The sequence below is a fragment of the Ochotona princeps genome, chromosome 2, assembly GCF_030435755.1.
Source record: "Ochotona princeps isolate mOchPri1 chromosome 2, mOchPri1.hap1, whole genome shotgun sequence".
Taxonomy (NCBI): Eukaryota; Metazoa; Chordata; class Mammalia; order Lagomorpha; family Ochotonidae; genus Ochotona; species Ochotona princeps.
In genome coordinates, this window is record NC_080833.1 from 17,020,659 (window position 1) to 17,048,251 (window position 27,593).

Below are 27,593 nucleotides of genomic sequence, written 5' to 3' on the forward strand. Positions count from 1 at the left end.
GAACAGGCCAGAACCAGGAGCTGCCTCTCCATCAGGGTTTCCTGCATGGCAGCTGGGTCCACTACTGAGCTGCTTCTGAAGCTATGCATTAGCAGGAAGCTGGAATGCAGGGCAGAACTCAGGCTCCGACCAGTCCAATAGCAGTTACACCAAGGTTGACTCTATCATAGGATGCTTAGGTTTGTTCACATTGTTGTCAAGAAGAGGCAAAGTGGCTATGAACAGCATCTCCATTGAGACAGCTTTCTGGGGTGAGAATGTGTATTTATACAGTAAGAGTTAACAACTTTGTCACATAGATTCTTTAAAAAAACCTGCTTGATACATTTTTAGATGCATAAGTGTTTTTTTGTTTGTTTTATGTATTTGAAAGGCAGAGTAATGGAGGGAAGGAAGAGACAGAGATACCGTTCATCTGCTGGTTCATCTGTAGCATCAGGGCTGGGCCAGGAAGAAGCAAGGAGTCAGGAACTCCATCCTGGTCACTCACACGGGTGCTGGGGGCCCAAGCACTTGAGCCATCCTCTGCTGCTCTCCCAGGCACATTAGCAGGGAGCTGGGTTGGAAGAGGAGTAGCTAGGACTTAAACCCAGCAATGCTGGCAGTAAGAGTGGCACCTTAACCCATTGTGCCACAACATTAGTCCCCAGAGTTTTTTGATTCTCATTTTTAAAAATATTTTATTTATTTTTATTGGAAAGGCAGATACACAGAGAGAAGGAGAGAAAGAGAGAAAGGATCTTCCGTCCGCTGCCTCACTTCCCAAGCAGCTATGACAGCTGGAGCTGAGCCAACCCGAAGCCAGAAGCCAGGAGCTTCTTCCAGATCCCCCACACAGGTGCAGGGTCCCAAAGCATTGGGCTGTCCTCGACTGCTTCCCCAGGCTACAATCAGGGAGCTGGATGGGAAGTAGAGCTGCCGGGATTAGAACTGGCACCCATATGGGATTCTGGCACATGTAAGTCTAGGACTTCGGCTGCTAGGCTACTGTGCCAGGCCCTGATTCTCATTTTATAATGGAGGCCCAGTGAGTGGTACAGCCTAGTCCCCACATGTACAACTGGGGTCCAAGTCCAGTCTAAGGGCCCAGGGGCCAAAGTCAGCAGAGAAAGGGCAGAAGAACCACAGTGGCTCAATTCAGGTGGGAAATTGTATGTGTGATGTTGCTGTCCATTATATTTATTTGCATTATTTGCATTTTGCTCATTTGAGCATGAGTTGCTTCTGTAATTAGAAGAAAAATTGTGATTTGACTTCAAATAGCACTGGCATATTTATAAATGAAAGAACTCTCCCTGTCTGCCTTTCATATTAACAAAATATTTAAGAATAAAAAAGAACCGAGCCCAGCACAATTGCTCAATGGCTAAATTCTCACCTTGTAAACACTGGGATCCCATATGGGTGCTGGTTCTAGTCCCAGCTGCTCCACTTCCCATCCAGCTCCCTGCTTGTGTCCTGGGAAAGCAGTTGAGGACAGCCCAAGGCCTTGAGACCCTGCACTCACATGGGAAACCCAGAAGAAGCTCCTGGCTCCTGGCTTTGGACTGGCAGTTGCAGCTATCTGGGGAGTGAGCCAGTAGATGAAAGATCTTTCTGTCTCCTCTCTCTGTAAATCTAATCTGTCTTTTCAATAAAAATAAATCTTTAAAAACAAAAAAGAGTAAAGAACTCCCAAAGCTCAAACCTCACCTGATGGAGGAACTCATCAGACTGGTGACCAGAAACCCCAATATGTGGGTTGCAGAAGCACGACAGGGGAGCCCCAGCTTCAGCCAGTCCCTCTCAGGTCAATCCTCGCTCCAGGCTCCCATCATCCCACAAAGCCCTGACTTCCAAGGCCTGATGTTCCTCCACAATTCCAAGGTGGCACCCAAATCTCAGTATGGGGAATCTTCAGCATGTGGGAAGGCTTCTGACCACTGCATTCCGGAAGGCGTTAGGCAAAGGGAAGCCACGAAGCAGGTGGCAGAGATTCGGTTCTCTTGCAGCTGCCACCACCAGGGCACTGGTGGAGGGGGGTTTGTCTGGGGCGACTACAAAGGTGATTGTTCCTAGAGAAACTGTAGCGCTGGGAGCTGTCCAAAGGACTGTTGGTGGAGAGGGGAGGAAGACGAGGAGGAGGATGGAGGATATGTGGTTGTGATCACTAGCTGCAAACATGACCAAGAGTTTGCATAGACTAGGAGGTTCAAGCACATCACGGTCTTGAAGGTTCCCCCAGAGCTGCACATAGGTACCAATGCTGCCCCTGGCTGGGTCAGGTCAAACAGCTCAAGGCTGTGCGTGGGTGAAGGGCATGGCCAAGGACTGTAAACCCAAGCCCTCTCTTGTTATGCAGCTCCTTTCTGAGGGGTTTTTACCCCTCTCAGAAAGAACGCACACAGCACATATTCTCAGGTTCATGGCCACTGCTGTTTTCACATCTTAGGATCTCATGTATTTTCAGGATTGATGGGATGCCACTATGGAGACCATCGAGCTTAAGGACTCTGTGTTGGGACAGTCCTGGATGTGTATCCTGTTTCCGGCACTGCATGCTTCTGTGGCCTTGGGGCTCTGTCCTCTCGTGTGAAATGCAGACAGTTTGTGAAGGAGGGAGACGGGTAGAAGACAGTTAGGATCTCTGGTGAAGTTACCTTTAGGATGTTAATTGTGTTCCTAAAGACGGGGGTTTTCCTTATTCCCATACTCTTCCTGAAGAGAGGAGGAGACAAAGGGACAGAGTCAGCATAGCAATACCTGTCCCTTACCAAGCAGACTGGCTCACTTTGGTCACTGTCAAAGAAGTGGCATCTCAGTTTATCTTCAGGATATGGGGAGGAAGCCACCAGTCTCACCTTTTGTTTGGGGCAAGGTGGTAGAAATTACATTAAGGTTTTTTTTTTCTGCCCTTGGGATGATTCCTGTGACCCCCCTGCCTGAGATGGTGCAACAAGGTTGCTGCTGTGTTTTCATGCAACAGTCTCCCTACAACAGCAGAACTACCTGGCTGCAGAAACGTTCACAGGGGTCCTTAATCAAGGTGACAGTAAGGGCTGCACAAACAGGCACTATTTGTTTTGTGTTACAACACAGCTAAACCACTCAGCTTTGCTAAGCACACTGGCTTGCTTTCTGATTGAATGTTTGCTCTGTGTTTTCATATATGTAGCTAGACAGCTGGATGAATGGATAGATGAAAGATACAGTAAGTGTACTTAGAAGTTAGTGTATGGCTTAGCATGTAGTAGATGCTCAATGCATGAGCCTGTTGTTAATTTGATGCATCAGGCTTCATATGCTGAGTGCTCCCCAGGTGGGGGCACACGGCTGGTGGGGGGATTGGCAGGGGACGCTGGGCACTCACCAAGGGAAAGCAAGAATACAGACATGCGTGATGTTCACTGAGAACAGTCTATGGTAAGTGGATGCTGCAGGGAGAACCAGGCGGCAAATTCTTATTCTTAAATTTGCAACACAGAGAAATGGAGACAATTTTTATTTTAAAAATATTTACTTCTTATTTGAAAAGCAGAGTTAAAAAGAGAGAGGAAGAGACAGAGATTGTCCATCCACTGGTTCATTCCCCCAAATGGCCACAATGGCCACGGCTGCTTCAGTCTGAAGCCAGGAGCCAGGAGCTTCTTTCAGGTAGGGTAGGGTACAAGTGTTTGGGCCATCTTCTATTGCTTTCCCACACAGAAGGTGGCCCAAATGGTCATAGATGGGGAATGTCCAGACAAAGCTCTTGGTTTCTGCCAGGCTCAGGTCTGGCCACTGCTATCACCTGAGGAGTGAAGTTTCTCTCTCCCTCTCCCTCTCAAACTGTAATTGTCTCTGCCTCTTGAACTGTAACTCTTTCAAACATATAAACACATTTTTAAAAGATTTATGTGTTTTTATTGGAAAGGCAGGTTTGCAGACAGGAGAGACAGATAGATTTTCCATCTGCTGATTCACTCCCCAGATGGCCGGAAAGGCTAGAGCTGAGCTGATCCAAAACCAGGAGCCAGCAGCCTCTTCCAGGTTCACCATGCAAGTACAGGGTCCCAAGGCCTTAGGGTGTCCTCTACTGCTTTCCCAAGCCACAGGCAGGGAGCTGTATGGGAAGTGGAGCAGCTGGGACATGAACCAATGTCTATATGAAATGCTGGTGCTTGCAGGCAGAGGATTAGCCAATTGAACCATTGTGCCAGCCCCAGTATAAATACATCTTTAATAATTAAAAAAACCCTCCTTCATCACAATACAGTATGTCTTTCCTCATCCAATGGATCAGATACCTCTAAGTTCATTTTGTATGTGAAGCCAGTGGCCCTGACAACCAGGATGGGCTGAAGTCAAGAGGCTGAGCTCAGCCATGGCAGACCACTGGTTCCACAGCTCATTATGGCAATACGTGGGGACGAGGGAGACACAATCACGGTCATCTCAATTTGGGAAATCCTGGGTGAAACAGGCTACCCAACTGTCCACTCTTCCTAGAGGCTCCACTGAGGGGACCTTGCCGTGCTAACAACAGACTCAAAGTTAAGCTTTTGCCAATCCTTGGCCCCAGGAGCTTCTCTGCTTGGAGCAACTTGTGTTCCTTGCAGCACTTTGCTGGATTCACTGGGGAGACTAGAAGGAATTCAAAAGTGGTCAGTGATGGGACAGGGACACAATGCCACAGCCCTTTTAGCTCCTCAGCCATTATACATACAAACCTAACCAACAGACCCAGGAGTTAGGACGCAAACTGCTCAGGGAGGGGCCAAGAGCCGGAAAGAGAGAACTCCTTCCTCAGCAAGGCACAGTGGTAGGGAAACAGGTGGCCTGTACTAAGGTTCAAAGTTGCACAGAAGTAGGATACGATGTAAATACCCAGCTACAAGAGGACTGGGCTCAGGGCTGGCCTGGAGTGGGATAGGCTATAACCCAGAATTCCCATGGGAACTTTAACTTCAGGTTGTAGCTGATAGTACACCTGCTGGACTGCAGGAACAAAGCCTTGTTCCTGACCCCAGGCTGTAACAGGATACGCGGTCAGTCACTATCTATGCCTGGGGCCTGCCCCTTTCCTGCAGACCGGAGCAGAAGGAGAGCAGAGCTCTGCTCCCCTCACTGCTTCACTTAGCCCAACTCACCGCACTCAATGTTTCTGACTCTCCTGAGCCTGGGTACTTCACTAGCAAGCCTTGAGTTGGTTTTCTTCAGGTGGAAGACATCACTGCAGTTGAGGCGCTAAGAGTCTCTGAGTAGCAAGGGACTTGGGTTCAAATCCCAGCTCCGCCACTTAGGCTGGTTGCTTTACTTCCCTGAGCCTCTCCTTCCCCTCCGCTCCCCTCCCCCCACAGTGCCACCAGTAATTTCAACAGCAGCAAGATGATGGGCATAAAGCCCAAGGCACAGTGTGGGGCACTGGAGATGCAGAAGGTACTTAAGCTTAGGCAGGCAGCACCAGGAAACTCCAATGGCTGTGGTCTCTACAAAGGGAAATTTGTTAGGTTAAAATAGTGAAGTGACTTTTTTACTATAGGGGGTAAAAACTGGTAGAACAAGTTGAAACCTATTATTGTTTATTTTCTGTAAATGCCACCCCAGCCATCTCCCTCAGGGTTCAAGCAGGGCATAAGAATAACTCAGCAGGACTCTATGCTGACCCTGTGGGAGACCCCTCCCACCCCTACCCCTCCAGGGATGTGGATGTCTGCTGGCTGGATGTGGATGTCTGCACAGCCGCCTGGTGGGACAGGAGGGGGTGGTTGGCAGAGGTCACTAGGTTGCCCCCAAAGGAAGGGCTCTATTCGTAGGTGGGGCTCATTTTACGACTGACTGGAACATCCCCCGCTCTGGGGAATCACACCTCCCTGGTCATAAACCAATTGCATTGTGGAAGTGCCGGGAAGTCTCTCCCTAGGACCTTGCCGGAGGTGGGGAATCCCCAGGTGTGCTGCAGGGGGTCAGCTGGTGCCTCAGGCCTGCTCCCTCTGTTTCCTAGTGTCATGCCTTCCTGAGCCCTGGTTTCACAGCGCTCATTGTAAACTCTTTACCTGGTTGAAAAGGTTCTGTCTGGAAGCTATTGAATGGGATTCTTTTTGAAGCTGGTGTCAAGACCCTGGGGTTTATGAAATATAACCTTGGCAAATCAAGGTATTTGGTGCTAATTCTTTCTTCCTTGTCCTTGCTTTCTATCCTCCCCAGCTTCTTTTCTCTTTAGTTTTGGGGTGTGTGTGTGTGTGTGTGTTCAATGTTGCTAGCAGGTCCCAGACAGTTAGAAAGAACTTGAATGACCTCCAATGCCTTTCGCAGTACTGACTCAGAGAAAGGCAGTGACTTGCCTAAGGCCAACATGGCAAGGCTGGAACTCAAACCTTTACCTCTAGACTCTTAGTCCGGTGCTCTCTCAAACTGCGTAACCCTAATACTGGTGATAGCCTGGCATGTGCCAAAGCTCTATTAGGTGCTTCCCATGCCTTTAATCCTGGTAACCATTCTAGGAAATTGCATTATTTCCATTTTTTTAAAAAAGGATTTATTTATTTTTATTGAAAAGTCAGATATACAGAGAGACAGAGAGGAAGATCTTGCATCCGATGATTCACTCCCCAAGTGATTGCAATGGCCGGTGCTACGCCGATCCGAAGCCAGGAGCCAGGAACTTCCTCCAGGTCTCCCACGCAGGTGCAGGGTCCCAAGGCTTTGGGCTGTCCTTGACTGCTTTCCCAGGACACAAGCAGGGAGCTGGATGGGAAGTGGAGCTGCTGGGATTAGAACCAACGCCCATATGGGATCCCGGTGCATTCAAGGTGAGGACTTTAGCCACTAGGCCACCATGCCGGGCCCACTATTTCCATTTTACAGATGAAAAAAAAAGACTCAAGGACAGGTGTTGTGGCATAGCCGTTTAAGCCACCACTTGGGTTGCCTACATCCCATATCAGAACATCCAGTTCAAGTCCTGGCTACTTCTGATTCAGTTTCCTGCTAATGTCCTTGGAGGTGGCAGACAATGGCTCAGGGAATTGAGAGACATGGGTGGAGTTCCTGGCTCCTGGTTTCAACCTAGCTCAGACCCGGTTATTGTTGTCACTAGCTTTTAAAGAGAGTAAGCCAGCACGGGAAAATTTCTCTCTCCCTGTCTCCCTGGGTTTTGATTGAACAACCTTTAAAAAGAATTTAAGGAGGAAGGGAGGGAGAGAGACTCACGGAAGCAAAATTAAGATCTCAGAGTCAGAACTAACAGGAGGCTGAATCATGTTTCCAGTTCGAGTCCGCTGGATGGAGCGCTGGGCTCCTGACTCTCTCCTGAAGCAGCCCCGGCTGTTGTGGCCATTTGGGGACTGAGCCAGTGGATGAAGATCTCTCTTTCAAATAAATAACATCTTAAAACAAACAAACAAGAAACCAGTTGCAGGTCTGTACTAAAACCTAGAGTTTGCAGTAGTTCTGGCTTATCCAATGCCTGAGAAATCTTTATGTTGGAGCATAGCTCTCAGAACTCCCAGATCACATCCTGGGCTTCAGGAGGACGCACGCTCCAGCTAGCCAGTGGCAGGAGGCGGAGCACAGCTGCTGCACTGGTGCCATCCACACGGGGCTGTGTCTGGGCTGTCACATGAATGCCAGGGCAGCCAAATGAAACACCCATGATTCCATACTGGGTCATCAGGCAAGTGAGAGGTCACTGGGAATTTTGAACTGTGGCCAAAGCCACGGGACAGAAGAGGCAAGTCACTGTCGCCTGCTCCCCTAGGCCCTTATCCTTGGGGCAGATGCCAGGGTCCTCCTGGGGGTGGGAAGTGGCTGTGCTCATTGTGAAAGTGCTGATGGCTGAGGCTGCGGGAAGCGTCCCCATGGACAGTTGCCATGGCATGACTCAGATTTCTGAGGAGGCTAAGCAGACCGTGACAGTTACACTCCCATCCTCTGAGGCAGGGAACATGGTGACTAACCCCCACCATCGGGCACATGTGCCCCGGGCTAAGAGCCCTGGGAGGCAGAAGTGAAGGAAGAGACAACGAATCCACCATCTCCCTGGGATGGCAAGATCTGTCCAATCCTAGAACAAAACAATAGCTGACATTTACTGGGGTTGTACCACACCGTACCAGGGTGGCACTCAGTGTCTTACTTGTGTTATCCCAACTTACAAAACAAAGAAGGAGCTATGCCCATTTTACAGATGAAGCCACTGATGTCCAGAGAAGCCACACAGTGGCAGTGAGAGCTAGGATTTGAACTCCGGTGGCATGCTTTCAGAATATAGGCTCTCGACCTGTGTATGTGCACACATGGGGGCTGGTGGTCCGCCATGATCTCCCCATCACCTGGAAGGTGAGGTTAGAGCCTTCTTTTGAACATCTCCAACATAGAAATCTGTAAGATTTGCTGGCAGATTCGCAAGAGTCCAGTTGCAGATGGAGGCAAGGCTCTGCAGAGCAAAAGGCTTCCTCCAGGGTCTCCTTGGCTTCTGTCTGCGGCCACGAATGGGCTGACCTCGCCTCTTTCTCTCCAGCCTCCAGGAGGGATGCTTCCCTGACCAAGTCCTTGCCATGCTGGTTGACTGATGGCTCACAGAGGTGATAAAAGTGGTACAAAGTGGTAATTCAGTTCCTGAGTCAAACAGTCGGGTTTCAAAGTTCAGCCTGGTTACCACAAAGCTGCTTGACCTGATCCAGCTCCATGGCCTCTGTAAGTGTCCGTTTTCACGTCTGTTTTTCAGTCGTAAGAACTGAGTGAAATAGGACAGACCAAGTATACAAAAATGAACCACGACTGTAATTTCTAATGATCAAATAAATCTCATTATCCACTGAATGAATACAGATAGCTACATCTTGAAGTGCAAGACTGCACAGCCATTGAAGAACAGAAGGTGAAGGTGGATACAAACACCCAGGTGGATCCAGTAGGGGAAGGGAAATGGACTGCGCAGCAGGTACCTGGGCAGGGGGCACGACCTGTCCAGAGCACAGGCCAAGCGCAGAGACGGGCAAGGGTGGTGAGAGAAGAAACCAAGGGGCCCGACCTTGGCTTACCACATCGTTCTTAGGATCCTCCAAGCCAATTTCCAAGTCCTTCCCCACTGCTGGACTAATCTGGACCACAACCTGCCTCAGGAGGCCAGTTGAGCACTCAGTTTACCCAAAAGTTAAAAGCCTAGAGGTAACCAAAGGTGAACACTTAACCTCTGACCCATGACCTTAGCTTTCCTGGGGTGGGGAAGGGCCCAGAGGGGCCCTAGCAAAACACTCCCTTCTTCTAACTTTGTCCGTGAGATCAGATCTAGATGAACATCAAGATCACCTTGGGAAGGACATTTGGGCCCTTACGGATTAGTGGTCACTACGTGGACCTCTCTGAGCGCAGGACAGGCCCCATATTCACCCCAACGTCAGAAGGCTCCTGATTCCTGAATCTGCAGGACTCTTTGAGCTTGATCTTGGCCATTTTCCCCTAGTAGTTTTTCTAGAAAAACCCTCACCTCCAGCTTTTAGAGCCCCCAGGTTGACCTCTTCTGGGAGCAGGGAATACAGTCTCAATGCTCTTTGTAGTAGTGGAGGGGAGGACTGTTGGTTTTTCCCACCCCTTGCTCTTTTATTTGGAGGTGGGCAGTGTCATGTTAATAGCTCTTTTTAAGATGCATGTTGCTGATGGGCCCTGCTGATAGTGCTTGGGCTGGGGGCCCTGCGACACAGCTCATTAGAAGGAGTGGTCCTCTAGGGAGCTGCCCCAGGGGCCCAGTCAGCTGGGCTCCATTCTTCCCAGGGGACCATCCCCTTCCAGCAGGAGGCTGAGCTCTGCCTGGCCCCTCACCTAGCTGCCTCCAGCTCTAGCCGAGAGATTCTCTGTGCAGCAGTTAACAGAAGGAATAATGTTGATAGGTAAGAAAAAGGAAATTCAAACCACCTAATCCCATTATCCTTGAAACTGCCCTGGTGAGTACCTTTTCCGTCCTTTTCCTCATCATACAGGTAGAGCCACTGGCAGACTTTGAGAGTAGGGAGTCAAACTCAGAAGCTCTGGAAAAACCTAGCACAAATTGTTAACCCTCCTGGATTTCACTTTCCCCATTAGGGAAATCAGGGTATGAGGGCATGGCAAAAGATTCATAGAAAATAAGTTCCTTTGAGTGCATGCATATATAGGGTCTCTAAAAACTTCACAGAAAATGTGTTATCAAAGTTTTTAATATCAAAATTGCACTCAAGGAAATTTATCTTTTTTAAAAATAAAGACAGTTTTATTTGAAAGGTAGATTTAAAGAGAAAAGGAGAGACAGAGAGTAAGATCTTCCATCTGCTGGTTAACTCCCCAAATGGCTGTAATGGCCAGAGCTAGGCTGATCTGAAGACAGGAGCCAGGAGCTTCTTCCAGGTCTCCCACATAGGTACAGGGACCCAAGGACCCAGGCCACCCTCCTCTGCTCCTTCTCAGGTTATAAACAGGGAGCTGGATCAGAAGAGGAGCAGCCGGGACATGCACTGGCTCCAAGAACTTCTAATGAACTTATCCATCCTGGTTCTGAAATGTGCTGGTAGTTACATGGGAAGGTCCTGAGGTTTCCAAGGCGCTGCGTAAATGCTCACTCTTCCACGCAAGTGCAGGAAAGTGTTCCCAAGGCAGTGGAAGCCTCTGCATCTTCCTCACAGTATGGGCCTGGGTCCAGGGACACACAGCTAGCTGTCTTTCTTTACTTCACTGGCCCTCCGCTAGTTCTAACTTTTCAGAATTACTAAGCCCATGACTTGCCTTCAGTACAGCTGCCAGATCAAAGGATGAATTCAAGTCGAAAGCGCTGGTTCATATCCCACCTGCAATGAGTAAGTTCATTTCCCTCACATCACTGGGGTGCACAGTCCTTCACGTTTCCTTAGTGTTAATCAACTTGATAATTGGAAACAATAATCACCTGTTTGTTTGCAAGGTCTTCAGAGACTCTCTCTTATTATTTATAATGTCCTCAAGAGAGACAGAAACAGAACAGCCATTCTGTTCCGCTGGGTTCACTGCCCACGGGGCCACAACAGGCTGCAGGGAGGAGAAAGCCAAGTGCCCCCAGGGTCTGCACGGTGGGGTGGGAGGCTGGAGCTGGAACTAGAGCTGCATAGGGAACCCAAGGGCTCTGAAGTGGGACACAGGCATTGCAACTGCCAACTTACCTGCCTGCCCCCTCTCTCATTTTTTAAAGGACAGCTTTTGGCTCTGTGATTCTGTACATCCAAGGAATCCCAAAAAGGAACGTAGGAGGTATTACTGGCAAAATTCTGATAATGATCTAAAAGTACAGAGTGCAGAAGGACATGGAGGCTGCCCACTCCATGTCATGACGCTTCAATAAACACAGCTTCCCGGTTCAGCCAAGCCTGCAGAGAAGGGGCTGACTTTGCTCGTTCACGCGGTGACAGGCTAGGGACAGTTGGGACGAGATATTTACAGAGCTTCAGCTGTGTGCCGGAATCTCTCTGGGACCCTTTATGGGGATTCCTGGTTTCTAGAAAGATGCTTTGTCCACACGCCAAGGTTCTCTTCTGAAGCCCTTTGCTTAACCAGGAGTCCTCACTCTCTCAGAAACTTAGCTTATCACATGAGGCCAACAATGTCCTCTCACTCCATCCTTCTGGGGTGGCTGAATGGATCAGAGGAGAGAAGCACAGGGAAGCACCCCAAAAATTCATAGCAGGGACTGTTTTTAAGGAAGGTTGAGCATCAAGGCAAGTATTATGTGTAGAAATGGAGGTGACTGAAGGTACCCCCATGGTACTAGCTACTTTTTATTGGGCACCTACTGCTTGCCACTGGAAGATTCATTGTAATTCTAATTACAAAAATCATACAAGTTCAAACAATATATTGATGTGGGGTGGGGGTGGGGACAGGGAGAGGACAAGTAAAATATCACAATCCTCAGTACCCATAGAGCAATACTATTGATATCTGGGGACATGTCTGTTCAATATTTTCATATATTTCAAAAGATTTTCCTTCAGAGTTCCGGATAAGCAGAAAATCGGCAAAGTGTCAGAAAAGGGCTGTTAGCAGGGTCATCATGTTCAATAAAGCAAGCCCCACCACTACATGACACCTCAGCTGAGCCGTAGACAACCTTCAGAGACACAGCAAGTGGCCTTGGCCTAGTGCTTGCTTAGTTCAGCACTCCTACCTTTTACCCTTGCCCCAAGATCACAGGGGAGAGTCACAGTTTTCTGGAACAGCTCCTGGGTGGTCCCAAGGCTAAAAAACAGGGGGAGGCATGAAGGATGTGCCAGAGTGTGTGGTGGAAGATCACAAAAGTTATTTGGAAAAGTAAAACCAGCAGTTGTTGATGTGCAACTCCACTCTCAGAGTGATTCACTAGTGTGGTTTATAGAAAAGAAAACCGGGGCTCTGAGGGGAGATTTAATCAGCCACGTTAGTGGGAGGCCAGAGATCAGGCAGGACTGAAGGCCAGGACACTGCTCTCATCCAGTTCTGTGAGAATGGCATTAGACACACAGTCAAACCTCGAGGCTTTCATTTACCGGCTCTTGACTTTCAGCAATGCATTTAACCTGAGCCTCTGCTTGTTCTTTTGTAAAATTTAACATCTTCCTCAATGTGTTTAAGAGAGAATTAAACAAAGGTTTAGTAAGGAAAAAATATTTTCTCAACAGTCATTGATGGCGCCAGGGTCCAGCTACACCATGCACTTCACATATATGACCTCGTATAATACTCACAATTACCCTGCTAAGGGTGCTTATTTTTAGATCCATTTTACAGGTGAGAAAATTGAGGGTCGAAGAGCATAAATCACCCAACAGAACTTAGTTGTGTAAGTGGCTGGGCTGGGATTTGCAAGGAGGTCTGGCAGGCGCAGAGAAACACTATAAGGTTACATAAGTAACTCTTAACAAATAACAGCCATCATTAGCTACTGCTGTTAGTGGGAATACAACCATTACCCTCCACGTGACTGGCTGCTCTATTTTTAATCTCCTCAATAGAGAAAACAAGAACAGGGCTGTTCAAGAAAGGGAGACGTACAGGCTCACCTAGCCCTGGGCCATGCTGCTCCTGCCCGTGGGCGGAAGAGGGCAGAAGCAAAGCTTGGGCGGCAGCATTTAAAGCCCCTGGTTTCTCTGGACTGTTGGGACAAAGCCCTGGAACAGAAGCATCTCTTGACTGGGAGGTAGGAGGGGACTTTGAAGAGCATGGAAGATGTGTTGAATGCTTCCAAAAAGAGGGGAAGGGGTATGGTTTCCACAAAATTGGGGGGGGCGCCAAAGTAAATCTCTCTTTAATTCCATTTTCTATGTACTTTTGGAAGCCCCCTTGTTATTAGAACCATGTGGCGTTCCTATGACTGACTCATGGTGTTTCTGTCTCCTACTGCAGTCCCTCTAACCCCGTCCAGGCCACCTTCTGGAGTCTTCCTGTGTGTGGAGACACAGAAACCTTCTGGTCCACGATTTGGGCCACCGCTAATCTCTCTGAAGATGGGTGCGGGCGATTAAGGAGGCAGCACCCAGAGATGGAGAGAGAGGACCCATTTAAAAAAGCCCAGCGAGCATGGACACGCCGCCTGGAATCCCAGCCTCTTCGAGCTCAGCAGCATGAGTCACCCACACCCCTTAACCTGTGTATTGCAACATGAAGGACAGAAACTGCAAAGCCTTCCACGTGGCAGGGAAGGCAGGTGCCTTTAGAGAAGTGTGCCCTCCTTCGGACTACAGCAAGCTGTGCAGTTGGCACCATACAGCCACAAGAAGCTCTGAGCGATGGCTGGGCACTTAGGCCCTGCTCTTGGGTGAAATCCCAGGCCTGGCTCTCTACCTCCACCCATCTAGCTCTGTGGCTTGCGTAGTTCATCACTTTGTGTTTCAGTTTTCTCATCTGTAAAATGAGGATAAGTAGTTGCCGACTTCTTAAGATTATTGTCAGGATGAAAAGACAGAATACAGGTAAAGGCTTTGCACGTTGCCTGACACAGACATCCAGCACCCAAGGGCTGCCAGACGCTGTCATAAGACCTGGAGATTCAACTGTGAACAACATGACATGGCCTTGTTGATCTTCCACAGGGAAGGGAGATGGACAATAAGTCACTAATTAGGAAGATGTTCAGAACCATGAGACCTCTACAGAGAACACCAGTGGGATTGGATTCTGAGGGCAGGATCTGCTTCAGCTATGACTGTATAGCTCGGAGCGCCTGACTGTATCAGCAATCACTATTTACTATTTTTTCTGGAAGGAGATCTGTCAGGCTCAGAGCTGTACACAACACTGAATCCAGTGAGAAACCAATTTCTGACGTGCCTCAAACCCAGTGCCCCTTCTCTGCAGGCCTGCCCTCCTGCCCAGAGGGCTACTCTGAATTCTGGCTTTATCCTAGAAACTTTCATCACCTTGGCAGGAGAAGCTGAAACCTCACTCACTGTTCCCAGAGAAAGGAATGGGCCAACAAGTGCAATTCCCAGGGAGACAAAGCAGGGAGATAGATGGGGTGTGTGTGTGTGTGTGTGTGTGTGTGTAGGGGGATGTGGAGGGAGGAGTAGGGGTGTGCGTCAAGGTGGTGGAGAATGGAGAGGGGAAAATGAAAACCAGGAACTTTGCCTTAGATTTAATTTCTTTTTAAATTTTTTTATTTTTTGATGATTTTTACATAATTGACAAGGATGTGAAGGGTCAAAGGCTTAGATTTAATTTCAAATTAATCCTGGAAGGAGCTCATGAAAAAGCTTGCATTTTCCTGTTTGCATCTGTGGGTGGACACCTTGCTCTTCCAGCTCTTAGCAGCTATTCCACACGTACTTTGCCTAACGGGCATCTGCTTCCTCCTAAGTTCCCACTGCAGAACGAGGTACTCCCAGCTTTGAGAAATGACCGCTTGGCTGAGGCTTCAGACAAGATCCACTTCAACTTTTCCATCCCTTTTGCACTGGCCAGAGCTACACAGTTGGCCCACATCACATTCAGATCCGTATCACACCAAGTAAAAGGCTGCTCCCACCTTATGTCCCCACCTCCTGCTACCAATCCTCACACTCCCAGATTGTGAGCTCCAGAGTAGCAACCCTGGGGCTTTTTGGACCACTTCCCTGGCACCCAGATTATGGCCTACCGTGCAACAGGTACTCGGTGATGGGGTTGGCATTGTGGCGTAGCAGGTTAACTTGCTGCATCCCATGTGAATGCCAATTTGAGGTGTGGCTGTTCCACTTTAGTCCCAGAATCCGGGAAGGCAGCGGAAAATGGCCCAAGTACTTGGACTGCTGGCACACATGTACCAAACCTGGATAGAGCTCCAGGCTCCTAACTTGGGTCCAGCCATTGTTGGAACTATTTGGAAAAGTGAACCAACAGATAGAAGATCTGTTTGTGTCCCTCTCTCTATAATCTCCCTTTCAGTTAAGTGTGTGTTTGGAGGGGAAGAGTGAGTGGAGTGTATTCAGTTCATATTAAATTTGGGCCACTGGCTTCAGCTCAAGGGGCAGCCAGGCTGGAAGACTGAGGTCTGCATTCTGATTCTCAGTAGCTTGTGCCTTTGAGCAAGTCCATTCCTCTATTTACTCCTGCTCTGAGTACATTAGGGAGAAGGGGACGGTGGTGATTACTGTGGGAATAAGAAGAAATCATTTGAATAACCATAAAAGATTATTTTGTAAATAATCATTACTTCAGGAGGAAAGTTCTAGAAGCAAAGAAAGTGCAGAGACCCACCTGGGGAAGATGAACTCTCTCCTGGGAGAACTCCCAAAGCTGGCAGAGAAGAAGTGGGCCAAGGAACCGGCATGTTTGAGATACTCTAAGCCAAGTATCTTTCTGTCCCTGTATTTTTCCTCTAGTTATCTTGCTTCTTTCCAAACTTCTTTTTTTCTTTCTTTATCCCTCCTCCTTCATCTCCACCCCCCACCCCCTCACCAAGGAAGGAATTGGCTGGTTCCACCCAGCCGCCCCTCTATGGCTCCGCCCTCCCTTGGCGGGCCAAGAGTTAACAGCTGCACCTGCTGAGGTGTGCATGCAGTCGCGGCACCTGTCCTGGCAGCCAATCAGCGCCAGGGCTTCTCTGGAACCTACTTGTCAGCAAAATCCCGACACCCAAACCTCAACATAAATCAAACACTTCCCAGCGCAGGGAATGTCCGTGGCAGGCGAGAATTAAGAGACGAACAGTGAACCTCTCAGGACCCAGCGATCACCGGAGCCTCGTAGCAGGAAGATGTCGAATGAACTTGAGTGAGTAAACATTGCAGCTCCCTGGCTCTCTGTGAGCTCAGGAGCCTGGATGGGATTTCCAGGAGGGGGAAGAGCAGGGAGCCCCGGCGCCAGGATTCACACAGCAATTTGTAAGGGTAAATGAATGGGCTGACAATCTGGCTGTGCGGCGTGTCGAGGCAAGCCCCGGTCTCAGGCTAGAGCTGAGTGTTTCCCTGGGAAAATAGTTTTTGTCTTTTTCTCTGCTGAGCAGTTTCGAGCCATCTAGGGAAACACAGTAGTGAAACCGTGAAGGTTTTTGGCACCACTTTTTGAGACTCTGGAGGGGACTTGGAAATGAGAGACTATCCCAACACTGTGGAGGCTTTCTATCTTCTTGTCAAAAGGAACTTTTTTGAGAGAGCTGGCTTTTTCTAGAGGGACTTGTTAGTTGGGTTGGAACAATCACCAGGAGGCAGCTATGCATGTGTGTTCACCCAGGCTCTGTCTCTTACCAGCTGTGTAGTTTATTCAGCTTATCTGAGCTTCATTCTCATCCGGAAAATGGGTACAAGAATGCTCTGTAGGCTTCTCGAGTGTGTTCAGTATGATGTGGACTGCAAAAAAGACTTAACACAGAGACAAGGGCTGGAGATGCGTTCCATAAAATGTCTTGGATTTGATTTGGAGGCAGTTCTCAGGCTTGAGACGCTGAGGGGCCTGCTTACCCGCATGTGGCTGATTCTGACCATGGAAAAGGCCACTGCAAGTTGGATTCAGGGAGCTGATACAAGTCAGATCTCACAGACTTTTCTTCCTGTCACCGTCAGAGGCGTGAGGGCAAAGACCAAGGCTACGTGATCAATTTTCTATAGCTATGCACCAACAGATAAATCAAAGATCTGTGGGCAGCATGATGGTTGGGTCCTGACTGCAGATAGGGTCCCAACAGGAGTTGGGTCACGAGTTCCTCTGAGTCGGCCAGTGGTGGCCGCACTACCATCCCTGGAACTCCCAGACATCAAATTTTTCTTGAATGAATCCTCCACACTTGACCATGTGTTGGCAACTGAGCCAAAATTAGAATAAAAGGGAAACCATTGGCACCAGCGCCTGGGTTCGAGGCCCAGCCCCACTTATTATTAGCTGTATGCCATGAGTCTGTTTTCTGGTCTGTAGCTTGTGACCGGTCGTGTCATCTGCCAGAACTGCTAGGGGATTCAATGACTTTCGCAGAGCGGCTGCTTTTATAGCCTGATAGGAAACAAGCCAACAACAGCTGTTATTTCAGATAGAAATGGCCAGCCGGTCCACCGACATTCAGGGCCTTCTTGCTTTTTACGCTTTTCTGTATGTTGGACACCATGTAAATCATCTTGAGATATGATTCCACCTCACTTAGCTCTTGCAGTTACAGTCAGAGACTGTAGACAGAATCCACTCCTTGTCACTCTACATGGGATGTGTGTCCTGAGGCGGCGTTACCTGCTCACAAAGGATTTCTGCTGTTTCTTAATGAGATCGGAGTTTAAAGTCCAGTGCCCTGACAGTGGATGCTTCTTCACTGTCGAAAGTGATGTCTTTTGGGGTTGGGTAAGGAAACCTCAATCACAGGCAAATGCTGAAGCTGCCAATGGAGCTGACAGAGGCAGAGCCTGGGGGTGCTAACAATGACAGGGTGACAGACATCAAGTGCTGGCCCTGCAAATTTTGGGTGACTGCTGTGGCCACAGCTTTCCCCTAAAAAAGCCCCAAGCCGGCCCATGTCCTGAGTCCTTAGAGAAAATGCCTTGGTGACAGATTCCAATGTGACTCTTAAATTCTGCCACCTACCTTGGCAGCTCCTCCTTGGTAAACGCGGCCGGTAAAGGGGACCCTCTGGGGTCCCGGCTCCTTGGACACCCCCTCACTTCTCCCCCCTCCAAGGAAGCTGGGGTACGGGCTCCACAGACGCCACCCCGAGTGCGAGGCCTCTGGAGGCGGCACTTTCAAGGCAGGCGTGGAGGAACATAGAGGCCAGGCTGGGTAGTGAGAAACCAGCTGGAGGCAGCTGGTGGGTGGCCAGCGCCCAGGCCTTTCATGTGGTCTGGCCCAACGCGGGTGTCTCCAGCCAGAGCCCACAGCCGCAGGCCAGGCCAGCCGCAAAGGCTCCTGGGGTGGCGCCTCGTGGATCTCGCGGGAAAACCACTCTGAGGCGCTGCCCACCACCTGGCACTGCCCACCTGCTGCCGCCAAGAGCTGCGGGTAGGGCTGGCCTGGTTTAGGGGTTGTCCATTGCCCCTAGAGCAGGAACTGCTTGGTGACCTCCTGGCCCCTTCAGAGAGCCCCAGGGCCTGTTGTATGCCCCTGCATTGCCTCCTTCAGTAAAGCACCTCACACAGCCCAAGCAGTTTGCCCCACAGTAGGTTCATCCCCTGGGGGAATCTCCATCATGGGACCCTTCCAAGGGAGTCCCCACCCTCTGCTGTCTGGAATCTTATCCTCCCTACCCCCAACTTCCCAAGCTCTGGAGAGGTGGGGTTAGGGGTGGGCAGTGGCTGGGGAGGGGTGGGGACTGGACCCTGGGGGTGGGGGGAGACCTGGGCGGGCCTGGCTATCTGATCTGATCTGCGGAGCCTGGGCTCCAGACTGCCTGGAGCGCTGAAGGAGTTAACCAGGAACGCCTCCCCGCTGTGGTTTTGTGGTCGAAACCATGATTGCCAGGAGCAAATTTTTGTCGTGCACAAGGTGTGTTATTAAAAGTCAGAGTTACGCTGCTGGTGAATGAAAAGTTAAAAGCCCTCATTAAGCTTGGGCTGTAAAACAGCCGTCGGGTTGAGAGGATGAGAGAGCCCTAACGGCAGTGCCCAGGCTCCAGCCTCCCTGCAGGTGCCCGGCCTCCCTGCAGGTGCCCAGCCCCAGGCAGGCACTGAGCCTCAGCCAGGTGGGTCATCAGGGGGAAAGCCACAGGGAGCCAGGGCACAGGGCTGAAACAGAAATATCAGTGTGCATGGTAAAGACTTCTCTGCTTTACCCAGATCAACACCCCAGTGAGGGGTGGAAGTGTGAATGCCTTACTCCAAGGAACTGAGGCCTGGCTCAGGGGTACGGAAGACCTCCCAGGGGAGCTGGGAATCTCACTGGGTCATAACCCTCCAGGGCCATAACAATGAGCCACTTTCCATGTGCTTAGACCTAGAAAGAAGCAGAGATGGCCAGCTCTTAGTGACGGTCACCTTGGAGGGCAAAGGATGTAGCTTAAACCTAGTCTTCCTATTGACTGGAGGTTTCACCTTTGTGCATTTGTTGTAGTTTAGCAACCTATGTTACATCCCAAATAGGAAGAGGAGCCTATTTTTAAAAAGTACCGGTTGGCTTAGATTCATGTTCTCAACAAGTGCGTCCCCGGACCAGCAGTCTCATCGTCATCATCATCATCATCACCCCCACCTGGGAACTTGTGAAAAATGTGAATTCTCAGCCCCACCCTGGACCTGTATCAGAAACTCAGGGGGTGGGGCGCAGCAGTATGTGTTTTAACAAGCCCTGCAGGTGACTCTGATGCGTACTCAAGTTCAAGAACCATTGGCCTAGAAGACCTGGTAGAGGACTCTGAGTCTGGAGGCTTCCAGCCCCGCTGCGGTGCTGCCTGTGGCTGCTGAGTAAGCGGCCGCGAGCTCCGCCCCGGGCTCCCACCTGTGTTTAAAGCCCAGCTCTGCCACCTGCCAACAGGGTGACTTAATGATGAGCTCCTCAGCCTCTCTGGGTCAGTTTCTACTAGTGTGAGAGAGTGACAAAAACACGCAGCTCCCAGGACAGGCGTGGGAGCACAAGGCATAGAGCCTGGCTGTAGGAGGGGATCTCTGCTTTCTCTGCCCTTGTCTTCCCTCTCACCCCCTCTGCGGCCGCACAGCTTTCTGTCTGTGCCACCTCCCTCCCTGGTTGCCTTTTGTCTCCTGAAGAGGTCAGGGCACCTGAAACAAGCCTTCTCCCTGATGTCTGGTGCTCCTTCCTGGGGTCTTCCCAGGAGGCCAGGGGCACCAGGGGACTCATCCTGCCGTCCCGATTGACAGACAGCCTGTTTCACAGGACGGGTTTGTTGAGCGAATCAGTGAAGGAATGGAGAGATGTAGCCCCTCGGTGTCTACATGTGAATTTCATCTTCTTTCTGAGCTCATCTGAAAGGGGGAGGGGAGGGCAGGAATCAAGAACACTGGACAGAAAACCTAGAGAAGGAAAATACAGCATGAAAAAAACCTTCTTATCCACGGAAGGGTCTTTCTGAGGAGAGATGGTGAGTTTCTGTTGTAATTAGAAAATGGCACGTAATTAATTAACACACAGGTGAAACGATTTGCTAGAGCCTGGCTGCCCTCCACCTGTCCCCTCCTACCCCCTGACCTCCCCATCAGGATCCAGAGGATGAAGCTGGCCCAGTGCTTGTCCTGCTTACCTGGGAACCTCCGGGCAGCTCAGCTTGTGGGACAGGAAGACATGTCCCATTTTACAGGTGGAAGAAAGTGAGGCTGTGAATGGGACAGTGTACTGAGGCTTAGCCCTCAACGTTGAGTTTTAATCATCATAAATGCAGTTCATGTCATGCTAGGCGGGCACTATGCCAATCACTTTCCCTCCTGCATTTTCTCTTTGCATCTTCGGACAATAAACCTACCAAAGTTGTTGTGAAAATGAAGAAGGACAATGACTGGAAGTTGTTTAGCCCAGGACCTGGCACATCGTAATCCCTCAGTGAACAGTAGCTATCGTAATAATCCTGTGAGGTTAGGGCTTTCATCTTCCCACAGTTTACAGTAATAATAATAATAATAATAAACCCAAGGCATGGAGATCCCAGATTGTTGTCCTAAAGTCAAACAGCAAGTAACAGAGCTGGAACTGGAGCCAGGGGTCTGTGTAGCTCTGGGGCCCACCCTATATCCACGAGTCCCTCTGACCTCATTCAGACCAAGTCACAACAGAGCATTGCCCTGCTTGCACCATGTCCCCTGTGAAGGTTCCCTCCCATCCATGAGCCCCTAGCCCTCAGGACAAGCTACATTTCATAAGCCATACATCCAGAAAATCCCCAATGAACCCCTGGCAGGTGCAGAAACCTGGGGCACCCCTGTCATCCCAGGAAACACTTTATGTGGGCCCAACTGGAAAATGATTCCTGCACAAGCAGTGTGGCAGGGCCTCACCCCCGTCCCCAGGGTCGATTAGTGAGTGTGAGTTATAACTGCTGAGGAGGCTGGGTGGTTCCCAGCTGGACAGGGCAAGTCACAGACAGGGTGTCTCTGGGTGTCAGCACCCAGCTCAGGTGGCCTCTGGAACTCAGCCTCCCAAAACCCAGTTGGCCCAGTCAGTCCCATGCCAGGCACCTCCTCTGGTGGGGCTTGAGGTTGTACCCTTTGGGGGGTGGGTTTACTTCCATCTTCTGGGTTTAGTGAGAATCCTTACTTTCTATCTGTGACTTCGTGAGACACCTGTGACTGCATGGTGACTACACTAGTTCTGCGGGGGAGGAAGGAAACTTGAGTCCAGGCTTACTGTAGGTTGCGTGTCCTTGGGTTGGTCACCATTCTTTCCTGCAACCATGAAGGGATCTTCTATCCATTGGCTCACTCCTCACTGGAACTCCATCTGGGTCTCCCACATGGATGGCAGGAGCCTGAGCACTTGGGCCATTTTCTACTGCTGATGCCTGAATCGCAAGGAGGGGCTTAACTCCATTGCACCATAACACCAGCCCCATTTCTAAGGTTTGTTAGTCACCCTAAATTTCTAGGTTTCTGACTGGAAAAAATTATAATGAAAGGCCTCAACCAGGAGCCGAGATAGCGCCTTCCTGATCTATCTCATTGGGAGTTTGAAGTCGGTCAGCCCAAAAACAATTGGCATCTCCAAGCCGGAAGATGTGTTATAGTACAAGTCGTTCTCCTCTCTGATCCCACAAGGAGACATGGGGGAGTCAGGATGCTGGCAGGGAATGGAGTGGCTAGAACCACGCCCTTCTGCGCCGTACAACTGCTGGGGAAAGGCCACCCCTATCCTAGGGCCCCTGCCTGGGCAGTTTGCACATTCCCACAGGCTATGGTCAGGAGGCCTCAGCGAATGAGACATAGCAGGTAGACACACACACACCTTGTCCTCTCCATCTTGTTTCTGGCTTCCTTCAAATGGAGTCGCCTGACTGGGGGAGTGCAAAAGAGGCGGCTTCCCGATGGTTCTTGGTGTTGCAGGTTCCAGGTCTGATGGCGTCAAGGTACCAGCCAGGAGGCCTTAGGCAAGCCAGTAGCCCTCATCATGGCTCAGTTCTTCCTGCTATCCCACAGGGACAGTCATACCATCCCTGTCTACCTGACGCAGGCGTTGCAGGATCGGAGGTATGACAGCCGTATGAGAGCATGCTGAAAAACACAATACGCCATGCAAATGTGAAGGATGATCAAACCTTGGACTTGAGTTTTCTCCCCGGTGAGCTGGGCTTCCTGGAAACAAGTCAATGTATGCAAAACACCTGGCTCACGGCTGACACACAGTAGGCGGCCAAAGCTGTGGGTGCTGTCCCAGGCTTATGCCTTTGATCTTGCCCTTCCCCTCATCTGCATGGCTCAAGGTGCGCCCCACCCATCTCTTCCCCTCCAGTCTTCATCTCAGCCAACATCCATCATTCCTCAGGGTTCACGTAGGTCACGAGTCCTCTGGCTTCTCCGTCATAGCTTTCTTCACCTATCTGATAGGAACTGATTGTTTTTGTAGTCATGTCTGTCTTACTGCTGCTAAATATAGCCTCCGTGACAGCAGGGACTACCTCGTCCGAGGCTCATAGGACAGGATTTGGCACATTGTGGTTACTTCATAAATATTTGTTCAAATGATGGATGCATGCCACATGGGCTTTTTTTTCCCCCGCCTCCCACATCCATGCTTGAAAGCTAATGCTCTGGTGGAGAAGGGACTGGTCTTGAGGTTCTGTCCAGACCCTGGGAAGCCTGGCTCTGGAACTCACTCAGCCAGTGCCCTGGAACAGGTCTTGTCTGTTTCCTGGTCTGGAAAGTAGGAATAATAACATGGCCCACATTTTGGGAGGCCCCAAGAGATCATGGATATGAAAGTCAAGGCAAGGGGTTATTACACAGTCTGTGGCACAGACCCTGGGCCACAGACAGAAAGCTTGGGGGGTCGGGGTGGGGTGCTGGTCATTGAAGAAGCACAGGCAGAGGTTTCCCTTTCCTCTCATTTGGGGGTTCTGGGATGATGGTGATGATGATGATGGCAACGGTGGCTATCATTTACTGAGCGATCATTCTCTAGCAGGCCTTAGATGAAGCACATTGCTTAGGATAATATACGTAATTCTCCTAACCACCCCTGAGATTAACACAAATTTGAAGTTGCCATCCCTGGTGAGTCTCCAGGACATTACTCTGGTCTAATTTTCCTCGCAACACTTATCGTTAACTAAAATTAGATCATCTACCTACTTGTTTATGATCTGTCTCCCCCAATTAGACCCTAAGTTCCATGGGAGCAGAGTCTTATCTTGTTCTTGGCTGATTCTCCTATGCCTCGAACTGCCAAAGAGCAGACATGCCATGGGCCCATTTAACAGATGAGAACTTAGGCTGCCAAGGAACTCCATGCCTGATCCAACACACAGTTCCCAAAGCTGTGAGCTGGGACCCCAGTGCCACTTCCTCCCATGGTACTAATGGTACTACAGGTTCTGCCGTGCACTGCTCTCCCAGAGGGCTGGGGTCGAAAGGTTGCCCAAGTCCAAGGCCTTGCCCCTGCCTTTCCCATTTCCCCTTCACCCTGTGGTATCTCAGGCGTCCCACCTTGGACAAGGACACCCGTAGAGAAGTTGTGTGGGCCCTAGGGAGAGTGACCTCATGGGACTGGAATCTCCTGGCTCCCCTTCCCTCGGGATCTGCCACCCATGAATAGGGCTCTCACTTTTTCTTGAAACCCTTTTCACATTTGTCCTATATCAACTCCTGGCACAAAAATAAATATGGATTTTTTTTTTTTCCTCTTTGTCACACAGTGGCTCCAAAACCCTGATTTGCAATCTTTAAGATGGCAGAGAGCCCAAAGGGCTCAGATTTCAGGAGTTCATTACACAAATCCAAGCGAATTCTACCCATCACCAAGGCTTTCTAGCAGCCCAGTGCTTCATGTGGAACATGAGGGTGATGGGGGATGCAGGCAGGTGTGGAGACGAGAAGTCTCCCAGCCCCTGGCTAGAGGCTCATGGTTGGCCTCTCGCCTTCTTGTTCTTCTTCCTCCTGCCTTATGTGGGTGGGAAATTCCTTTCTGCCCTGCAGCAGAGAATTGGCACAGTGTAATCCAGAGGATGGAAATTTCCAGAACAGGAACAGTCTGTAGACAGAGAACCAGCACTCGGGCGAAGAAGCTGCATCTGGGGAACCCGGGGTAGGGGTAGGGAGAGGAGAGTGAGTAGGGGCTGTCCAAGAGGTTCAAGTTCAAGTTGAGCCTCCATCCCTCACTGGCAGAGCAACCTTGAGAAAGTAGGGGGTGTTGTCTGTTTAAGTCTCAGCTTCTCCCACAGAGGGGGATGATATGCCTATTTCTTGGGGCTATTGTGTGAAGCAGGTGATACCTGACAGGCAAAAACAGGTGACATCATGTCTGCCCATGGGAAGCGCTTGAGGTAGCTGCTGTACATCAAGGACTCACACTGAGGGATCCCCACAGGCTGGCCTAGAGACTGGCCTGGGTCAGAAAGGCCTCCCAGAGAAACAGAAAGCAGGATCTGTTCTTTCATTTCCTGTAGCTTTACAATAGCCCAATAGGGGAGATATATATGTATATCTAATATATATACATACATATCCATTATATATAAGGGGATATATATTATATATTATATATATTATATATCATATATATTATATATTATATATTATATATTATATATTATATATTATATTATATATATATACATTAGGGCATATATATGATTTATTTATTTTCATGGGAAAGGCAGATTTACTGAGAGAAAGATCATCCGTCACTAGGTTCATTCCCCACATAGCAACAATGACCAAACTGAGCTGGTCTGTAGCTAAGAGCCACGGATGCAGGGTTCCAATGCTTTGGGCCATCTTCCACTGCTTTCTTAGGCCACAAACAGCCTGGATGGGGAGTGGAACAGCTGGGACACAAACCAATGCCCATATGGGATCCTGGTACCTCCAGGGGGAGGATTGGTCTATTGAGCCATCGTGCCAGGCCCTAGGAATTATATATTTAAATTATTATAAATTTTTTTAAAGATTTATTTTATCTTTATTGGAAATGCAGATTTACAGAGAGAACGAGAGACACAGAGAAAGATCTTTCATCTGCTGCTCCACTCCCCAATGGCTGTAGTGGCCAAAGCTGAGCCAATCTGAAGCCAGGAGCCAGGAGCTTGCTCTGGATCTCCCATGTGACTGCAGGGTCCCAAGACTTTGGACCATTCTCCACTGCTTTCCCAGGCCACAAGCAGGAAATTGGATGGGAAGTGGAGCAGCAGGGACATGAACTGGTGCCTATGTGGGATCCTGGCACATGCAGAGCAAGGATTTAGCCACTAGGCTATTGTGCCAGGCCCAAGTTATTACAAATTTCTTAGAATGAGAGTCCTGTGTCCTGGTTTATCTTCAAATCCCACAATAGTCAAGGGTTGGCCTAAGTTGGGTTTCCAACACAGACAGAAGAAGCCCAGTTACCCAAGATGTGATCCTGGGTAAAGCCCCTGGACAGCTCAGGGACCACTGCCTCCTGGACCTCCATTAACCAGGAGCTGCCCTCAGGAGCTAGGGCCAGACAGACACATCCATGCAATGCAGGTGTCAAGGACTAGGACAAACACCTGCTTCTCACACTTATACTTTGTAAAGGGAGAGATAACTGGTGACTCATCAGAACGGTCCCAGCATCAGCAGACTGGAGTTCCAGGCCTGACAGGCCCCTGGCTTCCAGCACAGCCATGCTTGTGTAGTGTGGCAGTCCCTCATGGTCCAGCCAGCTCCCAGCTGGCCTGGAAAACCGTAGTGGTACCCATGTTCAGGCACTCATGCGCTAGGGCCCGTTCTGAACCTTCTTCCTGAGCACCCATTTTATTTCTTACAGTCTTAGACCCTGGGTGTGTTCTGAGACTGGTTTTCTTGGGAGGTAGTGGGCTTCCGGGGGTGGTGCCAGTGAGGGGGCACCATCAAACTTTTCCCTGCTTCTCCTAGGCCCTTTGGGCTTGGATGTTCCCATCAGCCTGTGGCTGGGCAGGCACAAGGTTGGTCACCACACTCCTCCAACCCCAGCCCGGGAGATGGCTGTGAGTAACCTCTTCTTGCCTTTCTGCCTGTAGCTCCTTGATTTATGGCAGCAGAAACTCGGGGTGTGCCCTCCTCTCTGCACCCCTAGGACAGGAAGGTTTCTGTTGCCTCTCCTTCCTGTGTGACAGCTCCTGCTCGCTCACTCCCTCGGAGAATATCCAGGGTCCAGGGGAATGAGAAGGCTGCTGCCCTGTTCTTCCCGCCCACCCACCAGGATGTGGTTTCTCTGCTGGGGTGAGGGCCGCCCTCCTGTGTCAAGGCCGAGCCAGCCGGGCAGCCAAGTGGCCATCAGGAGGCTTCAGGCCTAAGGTAGCCCAAGTTGAGCTGGATGGTCTGAGGCGTATTTACTCCCCTCTGCAAGTTGGAGGAGGTGTCTGCCTTGCAGTGTCTTGGAAGGGGCAGAGTGAACAAGTGGGAGAATATTCAGACACTTGGATGTGCACCAAGTGGCAGTTGGCATCATTCTTGCATCCCTTGGACAGGGGAGTCCCTTAGACCTACAGAGAAGGGTAGGCTTTGGGCCACCAGGAGATCAAACGGTTTCTGCTTCCTCCCAGGGAACTCTCTTGCCAGCCTGGCCAGCATGACTCACTCCTCTCTAAGATGAGCGCAGTCAGAACCCTTCTCTCCTTCGCCTTTGCTCCTGACTAGAGAGTGCACCTCACCCATGATCCCCAGCCGAGGTCCCCAGAGAACAGCACCGGTGAAACTATTAGAAGGGCAAATTCTGAATCAACCCAGACCTTGAGAGCTGTGCTATGAGAATGGGGCCCAGCAGTCTCTGCTTTATCTTTAAAAGATTTACTCATTTCTTTGAAAGGCAAGAGTTACAGAGAGGGGAGAGACAGAGATCTTCCAGTTGCTGATTCACTCCCCAAATGACTGCAGTTTAGAACTAGGCTGGTCTGAAGTCAGGAGCCAGGTGCTTCCTCCAGATCTCCCACATGGGTAGTAGACCCCATGGACTTGAAACAGCCTCTGCTGCTTTCCAGGTCATATACAGGGAGCCAGATGGGAACTGGATTATCCAAGTCTCAAACCAGTACCCATATGGGATGCCAGTGTTGTGGGTGGTAGCTTAACCCATTGTGGCACAATAGTTTCTTTTTTTCTAATCTTCAGTTTCCT

The 27,593-nt window shown here is 49.9% G+C and overlaps 1 protein-coding gene across 2 annotated transcripts in view; it reads left to right on the forward strand.

The window, feature by feature from the left end:
* Positions 1-15,971: 15,971 nt before the first annotated feature.
* GRHL3 (grainyhead like transcription factor 3) overlaps positions 15,972-27,593 on the forward strand; it is a 31,968-nt gene continuing 20,346 nt past the window's right edge. The window contains exon 1 of one of the 2 annotated variants that reach the window (XM_004592249.3): positions 15,972-16,185. In XM_004592249.3, coding sequence (XP_004592306.2) covers positions 16,169-16,185 — 17 coding nt within the window. In that variant the 5' untranslated portion in view covers positions 15,972-16,168. The remainder of the gene's footprint in view (positions 16,186-27,593) is intronic. The other variant, XM_036494362.2, reaches the window with a different exon arrangement.